The sequence below is a fragment of the Lutjanus erythropterus genome, chromosome 9, assembly GCF_056507025.1.
Source record: "Lutjanus erythropterus isolate fLutEry1 chromosome 9, fLutEry1.hap2, whole genome shotgun sequence".
Lineage (NCBI taxonomy): Eukaryota > Metazoa > Chordata > Actinopteri > Lutjaniformes > Lutjanidae > Lutjanus > Lutjanus erythropterus.
The window spans coordinates 887,217-900,181 of NC_139325.1; the positions used below are offsets into that span (position 1 = coordinate 887,217).

At 41.4% G+C, this 12,965-nt stretch overlaps 2 protein-coding genes across 2 annotated transcripts in view; one reads left to right on the forward strand and one right to left on the reverse strand.

The window, feature by feature from the left end:
- Positions 1-4,663, forward strand: part of ano10a (anoctamin 10a) — a 48,076-nt gene extending 43,413 nt beyond the window's left edge. Inside the window, exon 14 of the mRNA XM_084725818.1 lies at positions 3,955-4,663. Within this exon, the coding sequence (XP_084581944.1) occupies positions 3,955-4,024 (70 nt within the window). The 3' untranslated portion in view covers positions 4,025-4,663. The remainder of the gene's footprint in view (positions 1-3,954) is intronic.
- A 6,214-nt stretch (positions 4,664-10,877) lies between these two features.
- The window catches only part of snrka (SNF related kinase a), an 82,898-nt gene continuing 80,810 nt past the window's right edge, over positions 10,878-12,965 (reverse strand). Inside the window, exon 8 of the mRNA XM_084725891.1 lies at positions 10,878-12,806. Coding sequence (XP_084582017.1) covers positions 11,603-12,806 — 1,204 coding nt within the window. The 3' untranslated portion in view covers positions 10,878-11,602. The remainder of the gene's footprint in view (positions 12,807-12,965) is intronic.

Consider the following 12,965-nt stretch of genomic DNA (forward strand, 5'->3'; position numbering starts at 1 on the left):
AACCATTTTTTCCTGCTTAAAACCTGACCACGCACTGCCCCAACTTGCAAATGTCGCTCAGCAATGCATCACATGCTGTGTTGTTCTGATTAGTTGTAGTTCCAATTGGCAGGAGCATTTTGTTCTGACCATCTTGATAATACCCTTTGGAAAATGAGCTGAGAGATTCAAGACTAATTTGTGAAGTAGTCTGGCAATGCCAAGCTAGAACCATTTGGGTATCTAAAGATAATACTCACCCTGAAGCCAAGAGGAATCGATTTTTCTCAGTAGCCATGCTGTAATATGCTGAAGCTGCCACTGTGACAGCCTGTGCCCAGCTGCAATAGCTGCAAAATTTTTGACTTTTTGAGAGAGTCCAACATTTTAAAATAATCTCTATGACACACAAGTAGCTTTTTTGTTGTATTTTTTACTTAAGTAGAATTTTGAATTTAGGTGGTTTGATTTAAAAAGCAAATTCACAAATTTGCCTCAAGGGTCTTTACAATCTGTACAGCAAACAACATCTTCAAGATCTTTTGGATAAAGAAAAACTCCCCAAAATATCCTGTAGATAATGTGCAAAGATGTAAACTATCCTCAGAATAATATTTGTGCAGCTGAAATGTAATAATTATTTAACTTCAACAATACAAGCACCTTGCATTAGTGTAGGCTCTTCCTTATGTTCATTGTTAGTTATTGTGATGCCACAGAAAAGACCTAAAACTCTAGTAAAATGTTTTGTATTAGTTGGTTAGATATCCAGTTGGATCAGTTATTGGTCCATCTTTATTCCTGCCTCTACTATGCTTCTCTTTTGCAAACTCATTTGCTAAAAATCACTAAAGACACAGTATAAATCCAGGCTGTAGACATCTTGTTCATTAACTATCTGGACATTCATCCTCTGGATTCTCCTCTGGAGGAAGGATCCAGTCTTTCTGCTTGTTATTGAAAGGATTTAATTGCCCCTTTATGTTCCTGGGGGAGTCCATTTGTGTTTAACCCCTCTGATCAGCTCTGAAGCTAAATGGCTGCCTCAGCACAAACCCCCTGCGGATCAGTCTGTGGGACAGAAACTTTAATAACATCCAATTTGCCTGCTTTGCCTTTTGCCAGAAGCGTGAAGGAATTAATTGATTAAAAAGTAACTCTGCCAAGATCGGCATCTAGGGAAGAGGAGCGTCCTCAAAGTCGTGGACTGTAATTTATGTAAGAGCAATCCGGAACTGTTGGAGAAGCATTGAGGCCAACTGGAAACCAAAACTGTCTGTACAGTCACATCTTCAGCTTTACACACAGACAGGCTCTTTCCGCTCCTGTCTGACCTTGTGGAAAAATCTCAGCAGACACACTTCTGGTGTTTGGACAGCTGTGAAAAGATCCGATCTGTGTTTCAGGATCAGGTTTTCGCTTACAGTGTAACTCCAGCCCGCATCGATGGCGTTGAGCTCCGCTCTCCCACTCCCGATGACCCACAGCCCTCGCTGAGATATGTGCTGTCAGCAGAGCGCTACAAACAATACCTGCCTGCCATTCTTGTATGTCTCTGTATGATCCACAGAGCCGGTCTTCAGTCCCTGACAGACTCCTCCTGCAGCCAGAGACTGTCCAGAGCCTGCAGCCTGCTCACATGTAATGCTATTTTAAAACCACTGCTCCCCACGCTGCTCAGGACTTAATGTCATTTAGGGAAACAGAAAGAGACATGCTGCCTCTGAGCGACTTATGAAACAGGTAACACCAGCGAGTGAAGTGGGCAGAGAGTTTGCATGACCTCAGTCTGTTCCTGAGGAGACTGTAAAGAAAACTCAATATTTATAATACATATTATGGATTTTTTCCACCTGTCTTTCTTCATCTCCACACTTCATTTCAGCGTTGTGTCACCACTGGAGAAAGGTCTGGCTGCACACATTATCATTCTGCTTAGGCCTGGGCGATTTAACTGAAAAGTCTATTGTGTTAGTTAAGCTTCATATTGATAGATATCAATAACTATCGATCATGTAGCTCATGACTGATGACATGTTGTGTTTTGAAGACGGGTGGAAGCAACTGAGGATTTAAAAGAGGTTTGTTGTATGACCAATCTTGATCAGGATGCTATTCCTGCAGTTTACACACAACACAGTTATGATAGTTGTTGAACCATCTGCTATTTTTTTTCTGTTTATCAGCAGTTTGGTTATGGTGGCAGTAGACAGAGCATGATGTCCTCCTTCTCTCTAGAACGCTTTCCTGCTCATCCAGCTCAGCCAGCTCCTTTTGACATGAAGGACCAGCGGTTTGACTCCCTCCCTCAAGTCATTTTATGGTCACATGGTTCCTAGACTATCCAATCATGTATGATAGGATCCTCATTTGGTGCTCATTCAGTCTGCATACAACTATGCTGAGCTGAGCATCCTTGCTGCTACTCTGCTGTCTGCTTTCAGAAACATAACCCCACTCCACCTCCTCCTCAGCCTATACCAGTATCAGGATTTAGTTGTTTGTAAATTTCTTTGCTCATATATTTTTTATTCCTACATTTGTGTCTGTGTCAAGCATGCACAAATTTCCAGCACTGATCCTTTGAAGCATCCTGAGGCCTTTATATTGTTTTTTATAAAAGTCATTTCAGACAGAAAGTAAAGAATGAAGTAGAACCAGGACATCAACCTGTAATCTGTGATGAATATCTGAGTAGCTGTGTTTCCATCAACATATTTTTTTGGACTTTATGAAGGATGGCTTGATGGAAATGGCAACAATTGGGAAAAAAAAAAACAGTTTTGTATGTTTGTTTGAGATGGTTTCCATCTTTCCAAAAAGAGTTAATTCACTTCATGGGAGATGTAAAAAAAAATTTCTTAAGTTCTAGAAACTTACATTTAAGTTCTGACGTAGTGAACATTTAATTCAAAAGATTGATCAGCTGTTTTTTTTTTTTTTTTTATGTTTTTTTATTGCCATTTCTGCATCACCTCATATTATTTTAACGTTTTATTGACAACATATACACACGTTAAAACTTTAGAAATTAGACATAAATAAATGTAGGCTGAGTTTACAGGCCGTCTCATTGTCTCATTTTCACCAAATTCATTAAAGAGATCAAATAAGTTTAACTGTTTTATAAAAGGTATACTGAAGGTATAAATCTGAAATTTGCAGAACTTTCTCCACAGTCTTTTATTTATTTGGCGACACAAACAAAATCTCATGTGACCCACCTGCGGGTCCTGACCCAGTCTTTGGAAATGACCGATCTATAATAAATCAGTGATCACTCTGGAACCGTGCCACATGAATACAAGAAACAAACACATTACATATTTCCTGTTTTCTACATTGTTTTTCACTGATGTTTGACCATTGAGCCTTCTTCTTCTGCAGTGGTATAATGGTTTTCCGGGTGAAGAATTAGCACCACCTAATTTCAGTGATCCAACTCCTAATAATCCTAGAGTGGTAGTGGATGGAAATAAGCATTCATTTGCATTTAATTTTGTCGATTTGCTCAAAATTTAGTTAAAGATTACGATACATTTCGAATATTTTTTTAGTGATGATCTTAGTAATTAACTTGATGTGTTATTATTAATAAGGGGTCCAAAACTACAAGAGATATGACTTAAATTGTAATAAACCTGAATAATCTGTCAAGTTACCAATGAGACAAACAGCCAAGCTTTTGGTGTTGTCCTGTAAATAATGCAAGGACTCACACAAACACATTATCACATGGAGCCAGAAGGTTGGTGGGAAGGTGGGTTTCTGCTTGTTATTCCAGCAAAATGCACAGTAAACAAAGCAGGATGGATGCCAGCTCCTCTCACCTCATTTTACATAAATCACACACACACACACACACACACACACACACACACACACACACACACACACACACACACACACACACACACACTCTGCATGTCTCTGTAGTGAAACAAATCCACATGAACTCGTCTCTGTGTGTTTCAGAAAATGCTTGAAGCCTCGGAGCTCAGTAAGGCCGTCCAGTGAGGAGGAGAGGAGGGCCTACAGATACTGACGGACAGACTGCTGCTTCACAGCTTTAACAGGTCACACTGTTGTTTACACACATCTTCATGTATGTATTCAGACAAAATCATGTGTTCATTTTTGGGTTTGTATTCATCTGCAATATCTTCACTGTATCACTGAAGAGGGTGAGTTTACCGTAGAAACGTGGGGAACAGGGGCTCCGAGAGTTGAATAGCAGACCACGGTTTTAGATACACAGCTGTGCGCCAGGTGTGTTATGTTGGTCTTTAAATGAGATATACTTTAATCAGGTTTTATTTTGGGGAGGTGTATACATGAAATAAATAAGGGGATAAATGGAATAAATATAGTTAAAAGCCGGGCGTTCAAATCACAGAAGGATGCTGTATTATGACATACTAAACTGTAGCAAATATTGATTTTATATCCAATCAGAGTTTTATTATATATTATATGTTCTGTTCTTCAGCCACTGAAGTCACTTTGGGTTAGGTTTAATCAGTACTGTGGTTTGGGATCATGTACATTTCAAAGCTTGTCCACCTACAGTTATAATCACTAACAAGTTAAAACCTTAAAGGGTGATGGTGTAAACAAGCTCCACTAAATAATTAAACTGACGTTGTTTGTCTTTCAGTATTAAAGCTGCTTGTAACTTCCAAATATGGAAGCAAATCATGGATTTAAATCTCATAACACCTTATTGTAAAATTTCATCACTAAATACTAATTCAACTCAAATCAGAAAATCAAACTTGAGCAAAGCCAAGAAACAACAGTCAGACCAAATGTTCTGCCAGTTATCTGGTCAAAGTGACTGGATACCTGGACACTTGAGTATTCTATCTGAATTTGTGAGTTTTTGACATAAAATTGCCTTTAGGCGTCAAACCACACAAATTCAGCAACCTGGTTTTTAAGATAAAAAGTTTAAAGGTGTGATGTGTAAGATATGGATAGAATCTTAATTTAAAATGTTCAAAAAATGAGCTAACATCACCAATAGAACGTGAAGAAGATGTCTTTATACTGTGTTTCTGAGATATTTATTGCAGTTAGCATGCTAACTAGCTAGCCCCAGTGTAAACAAAACACTCCTTCTGCTCAGAGCTGCAGGTCTGCTCAGATTCGAGTCACCTGAGGGCCACTAGCTACAGAGCTAACTGAGCTTATGGCATCTAGTCGGCTAGCTACTACCAAAAAGCAAAGTATTTGTTTAGTGTTACCTTGGACAGGTGACCATATCTTACACACTGCCCCCTTCAATGACACACAGCACATTTAGTAGTAAATATTAAGCAGTGATGAAATCTCACAGTTAGGTATTGAACTGTTCCTATAATTCAAATTATGGCTTCTTTTATACCTTCATAGACAAGAGATCATGATAAAGTATTGATTTTATTGGGTTGTTGTATTTTAGCATGTATTGTGACCAGGGTATTATTCTATAACTAATATCAGTTCATGATGATGTCAGTCTGTTACCTGACTTGAAATAAACCATGCACTCTCCTAACACCCCATGGTGCCTTGAAATGCAATGCCTGTCTGAATATTTGTTTTTATATGCTCTGCACACACAGTCCTCTGGTATTTACTGTATGTATTGAAACTGTAGTGGAGAATAAAGTAGATGGAAACCTTAGAGGGTCTCTGAATCTTAAATAAACAGAAGAAAATGAAATGTGTCCAGTTGTATGTTTGTAGCGTTGGTGAGCAATGCTTTACACCACCAGTCGAACCACGAAGCTCCACGGCGTTTGTGCGAGGAAATAAAGAGGCAAGTTCATAGAAAGATCAAATCGGAGCGTGCCATCTGCTCTGGAAGCTTCTTGGTTACTTGAGTGGCAAGCATAAAGTAAAGCCTCATTAAGTGTCATATAGCATGTTTATCACCACCGACTGCTTTTCAACACCTTCAATGACCTGGATCACTGCCTCTGTGAGTCTGTGGCCCACATGGTTCACTGACTCTTAATCATTCTGTTCCAAGATGAATCTAATGATTTCAAGCTGCAGCGTCGTGTAGTGAAGAAATCTGTTGCCCAACTCTGCAGCTCCCCTCTGCTCTATGTAGCATTTTAGCATCCTCCAGCTTGTTGTTTTGGTTAAGTCTCCCCTCTCTTTTAGCAGGCAGTTAGTTTTCAGCAGAAAAAAGCTCTGATGAAGTCACTCATTACTGCTCAGTACCAAACAGCAGACAGAACTAGCTGGTGAACATAGTGGCGCATTTGAAGAGCCAGATATTTTTCTCAGGAGTTATTGATCAAAACAGCTAAAAGAGCATGAATATTGACCATTCATCAGGTGGACATGACTCAAAATAAATTCTGATGTAGCTCATGCTAGCTAACATGTCAGTTTTATCAACTTTATAAAGTGATGTCTGTGTTTTGTGCTTGAGCAGAATCCATGCTTCTAGTAGCACATCAATATGGAGGACAACACACAATTTGTCCTATGTGACAGTTCTGCGCTGCAACTTTATTTGAACCTCCATTTCTCATGCTTTCATGTTGGAAAGCCACCTCACCAGCACACGCAGTTACTGATGCCTTCATGGTTACCAGAGTAGTACATGCAGATATGTTGGTGATGTCAAGACGCACAAATGTGATCTGATCACTTGTAAGTAACAGTGTGAACAGTCTGCCTTAGAGATCTGATTTGTCTGCAGACTGAACAAAGCCTATGCGTCTTGGATCCACTTTGTACACTCATCACAGACATTCTAAAATCAATCTGGATATAATCTGCATTTGCCAAAAAAAAGATTTGGGTTGTCATTCTGAACAAGACTGGCGTTTATCTGTGACTGAAGGGAAAGTTGTTAGATTTGTAGGTATTTGATTACAATCCAAAGTATTGGACGAATTACAATTTTGACCAGATGGTGGTGCTAAGTGAATTCAAGGATCACCAACATTATCAGAGGGGGACATCAGGAGGACCAAACTTCATAACGGTCCATCTAATAGTTGATATAGGTAGATATGTAAGTCTGGCTCAAAGTGAACACATCAACTGCTAATGTGGCTAAAATCAGGTTTAAGATCTTCCTGCACTTTACTTCAGTCATAGGGGAGAATTTCAGCACCCAGTTTGATAAAAATCAAACAAGAAAGACCCAGAAATCCACACGTATGAGACAGTATTCCACATTTTATTTTTGGATATTACCATAGCTATATGTAACTTCTGACAACAGGTATCAACTACAGAATAATACACTGAATATCTCTGTCAGTTCAACTCATCTTTTTTTCCCTTTGACTTCTTCTTCTGTTGTTGTTTTTTTTTCTTTTTTGGTCCAGTAACAATTCTGTGGCCGATTCTCTCCTCTGTGTGATTGAATGTCAAACATTGAAACACATGCACGTCATTCACCTGGATACAGCTGAGTAAGACAACAGTCAAAGAGACCTGACAGTATGAATAGAATCGTGTCATTTTTCTCACACGGCTTTATTTTTAGCTGAGACACCCATACAGTATTACTATTATCATAAGGCTAGATTACTGTACAGCTATGCACCAAAGGGTTCACTCTGCTGTTCTAGATAAAGAGCACCATATTTACAACTCTATGTACATTTGTTTTTTTTTAAAAGAAAACTCCGACAACAACCAAAGAGAAATAAAAATATTTAAAACAGCTTTTTCCTTTTTTTTTCCTTTTCAGTCCAATGTGGCCGTTGTAAGGCAGCACAAGTTTGGAATTTAAAAAATGAAACTAATGAAAATGTTTCTGTACAGATAGCTGCAACACACGGTATAGCTTATTGCCAATGCCCTTAAAGGATTTCCCCATTTCCCCTTTCCTGTCTTTCATTTGTTCATCTCTTGGCCTTTAAAGGCAAAATGAGTAGGATTTGTCTGTTGTGCCATGAATACTCAGGATGGCTGAAATGCAGAGGCGTTTCACTTTACACACTAAACTATGTATGTGATGAATAAGGCTGATTTGCCTTAGCTTATCTAAACACAACAAGTTCTCCTAAGGTTCCTCCTCCCCGGCTCAAAGACGCCAGAGGCCCCCTGACTAAGGTTTCCAGATCAAAGCCCGATGTATGATCAACTTAAGTTGTTTTGGAAGGGTTGTTGCTTTCAGTGGCTTGCGTGTTAGACCCAGTATGATTCGAACCTCAAGTTATACACTACACACATCAAAAACAGAGAGCTATTTGTGTTGGTTGATAGTAGGACTTAGTTACCAAGTTAGATTTGTTGTAATGAGAAAGACAAAACTAAGCGAGCTAACCAACAGCATCTACCTATCCAATTTAAAGCAGGCAACTTTTTCCGCTTGGCATTTCGCTTCAGTGTGTTTGCATTTTTCTGCGGCGTGTCAACTATTTTTGTAGATTCATCTTGAATTCATGATTATGATCTGACCTCTGGCTGCTATGTTTTTATTAAGACTGTACAATATGGTTAAAAAAAGAACTGGACTGCAATTATTTTGACAGCTATTACCAGTGTGATATGATTCACCATTAGTCAGAATGATCATTGTTGCATCACAATCTTCATTTTCACTTTATAAAAAAAAAAAATCAAAATCATGACGATGTGACATTTGTTGGGTTTGTGCCAAACAAACGTGTTTTCTTTCATCTGTAGGACATGATTTATAGGTCAGGGCATCTTGGCAGTGTTATAGAACGTCATTATAATCCTGGTCTGTCACACATTTTTGCCTTTATCAAAAAACTGCAGCTTCTGCAATTTGGATATTGCACTTGGCCAACAATTTTGTTAATATTTCTATTAACTGTGCAGCAGAGTCCCGGCCTCACTCCCTGCACACTGTTACTGACGGGGGACTACACACCTACTGCTCAAAGGCTGACAACCAAGTGATGATTTGGAGGGATTATTTTTATTTCTATGAGTCTATACATTGTTTTTGTATTGAGGAAAATCCTACTCATTGTGCCTTTAAAGCTGAACATCAGGAGCTTTTCCTCCTGCACATGTGAAGTCCTACTGATTTACCCGGTGCACACACACTCACTCCTAACCAATGAGACTTCACACAAGCCCCTGTCATGTCGACATTTTCAAACAGCAGATCGCTAAAAAAAAAAAAAAAACAAACAAAAAAAAAAAACAATGTACAAGTTTTAAAAATAAACTTTACTTTTCAACGTACTGTATATACAAACTCGATACACGAGTCCACGCGCTGCACCCACGCGTTCAGTAAGCTTTGGGTGACGTGTGGGTGCAGGTGGGACTGCAAGAAGCCAGCAGAGGTCAAAACAGAACAGACTACTTGTGTATTGTTGGTAGTGTTTGTGTTTCCACAGAGAGCCGGACACAACTAATGTTCTCTACCAGCAACTACAGCAACACAGTGAAATATGAATTAAAAAAATAAGAACAGCTCATTTTAAATACATGGTCAGCAGTAACATTTCCACACATGTTGGTGATCAGCATCTTCTTGCTACAGTATCAGGATCATCAGCTGTTTGCTGCCACAGAGGAGTGCACACGCTTCAACAAACCACCAGCTTTTCTCTTACTGTCCCGTTGAATAAACTAAAACTGTGTTGCCTCCATAAAGAGACACTTGTCCAGATTTAAAGGGGTTCGGACAGATAATATGTTGCGGTTGTCATGAATAAATGGAGCTTGATTTATTCTAGTATAAATAAGTTTTTAAAACAACGTAAAACAGATTGTCTGAGTGCAATATGGAGTCCAGACTGGAGTCAAAATAAAAACCTTGACAGAAGAGGTCAAAGATCACCTGCATGGAGTCATGTACATGTAATCCAGCTGCTAGCTAACATTCAGAGGGGAGCAAAGGTTAGAGATGGAGGGAGGAGGGAGGGAGGGAAGGATGTTGTTAGCAGGAGTGTTTCTGTGTTACCATGGTGAGTTACTCTGTCCTCCTCCTGTCAGCTGCTTGCTACAGTCCAGCACTGGAACTACTCTTTTCAAGTGCTGGTACTTTCAACTAGTCTGCTCTTCAACCACCTATTACCAAGTGTGACACAGTATCAGGGCTAAAAACAACAACAACAACAAAAAAAACATCTGATATTTCAAGAATAAAAATGTCATATTTTGAGGAAAACATTTTGTGTGTTGAGAATAAAGTTGTAAATGAAAAATATTTTTATATAAAATTAGAGGACTAAATCAAGCTTAGAAAAAAGGTCATAATTTGTTCATGTGTTATGACTATCTGCAGGCAGTTGACAAACATTAGTACTGGTGTAGGAAGCTAAGCAATGTACTGCTGTAGACAGGATCAGCAGCAAAATGTATTTTAGCCACCAAATATCTCTCCCAACAGACCCCTTTGGCAAAAACTGTAATTTCACCTCACAGAACATAAGACTTGCTGGTCTCACACTGCCATGTTTGGTAAGTTTTTTTTTCGTTATTGTATGACTTCAGTGTTTTGAAAGGATAGTTGGGATGCACTGAAATTGCAACAAGAACACAAACTAACAGATTGAGGCAGCAGGAGAGCAACAGCTCCCTTGTTCTGCAAGGTAAAATTACTGATTTTGCGTATGGAGTTTGGTTGGTTTGCAGAAAGCAATATTTTGCTTCCATAAAGACAGTTTCCCTGCAGAATGGGCAAAGTAAAGTGATGAAAAACATCTGAATATAGCAAACACAGGTTTCCTGCTGACCCTGTCTACAGCAACACTGCTGGTACTGATATCATGTTTACTGCCACCAACATCTACTGACTGTGGATACCTAATTACAACCCCACTTCAAAAAATCTAAACTATCCTTTTAAGTCATAATTTTACTTTATTTAAGATAAAAATCATTAGTGGATTAAAGTCATAATTTTATAAGAAAGTCGCCATATTAAGAGAAGAGTTTGAACTTTTTCTTGTAAAATTCTGATTTAACCACAAGTTTTGGGAAAATTACAACTTTATCTCAAATTATTCAAAGATTTCTGTAATTTCTTTTAAATTACTAATGTACTTTTACACGATAAAGACTTTTGTCTGATCAAATTACTAGTGTAGCACATAATTTTTGACATTATGCTCATAACATTACAAAATGTTTCTCAAAATATTTGGATTTTTGGGCTTTTTTTCCTACAGTACTCTGTTGTAGTTTTAAAAAAATGTTCTTCTACCACCATGTTTTCCATGTCCAACTGTTATCAAATCCAACCTCTCATGTTGCCACATCAGGATATTGTTGTTAAGACTGTAAGAAAGTATTAGCTCCACTGATCTGAAGAGCAGCTGGGACATGAACACAAGGATGAAATGAAAAACTAAGCACACAAATAAATAATAAAAACAACAACGTACACCTAACATATATGAACAGGAAGCAGAGTGACAGTGAGGTGGAGGTGAGGTGGAGCCCAGCAGTGCTGAGGGCAGAAGGCAGGTGTGTTGATGGTGAGCTGATGTGAGGTCAGCTATCTGCTACAACTAAACACAAGACAGAGTGAGGAGGAGGAGGAGGAGGAGGAGGAGGAGGAGGAGGAGGAGTGTGAGGGGACTGAGAGATCAGGTGGAGAGGTGAACATGGAGGGTGGGGATTGGTGTTCAGCTGGTTGTGGGTGAGGGCTGATGGTCCACAGAGTGTTGGGGGGGCTTCAGATGACCTGGCAGCAGCTGGCGGGAGCTGAGGTACAAAGCAGGCCATCCCGGGAGCCTCCGCCCCGCTGGATGTTGACGGAGATGGTCTTCTCACACAGAGGTAGTTGGAGCACGCCGTTTTTCAAAGTGCTCAGGTTGCTGTGAGTGTCCCTGCCGCCCGGCCCCGCCTGCAGGTTGGGGGGCCCATGCGGCGCCGTTTTGCGGTGGTGGTGGTGCTGCTGCGCGGCGTGGGTGCGAGGCAGGGTGGTGGTGGCGGTGGTGGGGAGGGTGATGGTGTCCAGGCTCCCGGTGGAGCCGATGCACATCCTCCAGGCGGATTTCTCCTGGATTTTCACGCTCCCTCCTGAGAGGCTGCGAGGGTCTATGATGAACTTCCCCCCTCCTCCTCCTCCTCCTCCTCCTCCTCGACCCCCCCGCCCGCCGCGGTGGTGCTGCAGCTGGGAGCTGAGGCACAGGCTCATGAGCTTCAGGCTTTCCACCAGGTCAGTGCTGCGGCTGGCGGTGCGGGAGGAGCGGGGCAGCGAGGAGAGGGTGGGGTTAGTAGTGCTACTGTTGTTACAACAACTGGAGGAGGAGTCCTGTCCTTTGTTGCCCCCTCCTCCTCCTCCTCCACCCCCACCTCCACCGCCGCCATCACCTCCTCCTCCATTCCCACCCCCTCCAGGAGGACTCCCCCTGTCCGGGCCAGAGGTGCCCCCTCCCTCTCCAGGAGGTTTACTCTGGCCCGAGCTGCTGCCTCCCCCGTTGCCCCCCGAGCTGCCGGGTGGCCCCTCGCTGCTGTCCCTTCTGTTCCAGCCGTAACCGAAGCCCGAGTCTTTGTCCAGACGCCTCCTGTGGCTCTCCGAGTCGTCGTCGCTCGTCTCGGAGCTCGAACACGACGACCCCCTCCCCTGGCTCTTGCGTCGGTGGTAGCGCTTCTGCGTGGAGCCCGGGGACGAGGCAGAGCCAGTCCCCGAGCTCATGCTGGCAGCGTTCCCGGCCATGTTCATCTTCAGGCGGCTGAGTTTGGGCGGCAGGCCCTCGTCCATGTCAAAGTCGTCGTCTGACTCGCCCTCCTCCTCGAAGATCTGGTTGAGCACAGGGGCACTCTTCCTGGAGGTGAGGCGGTTGGTGATGGAGGGGGGCTTCCGGCGCAGGATCACCTGGGTCGGGAGGGGAGACGGATCCTGCTCTTCCTCCTCCTCCTCATCCTCCTCCACCCTAAAAAAACCACACAAAAAACAAAAAAAAAACAAAAGCATGATTGATTTGACTTTACCAGATTAGAAGAGGATCACATAGCAACACTCCACTAGATTGTTTTTATTATTTCAAGAAGGGCTGCAACTAACAATTATCTCTGTTATCAATCAATCTTCC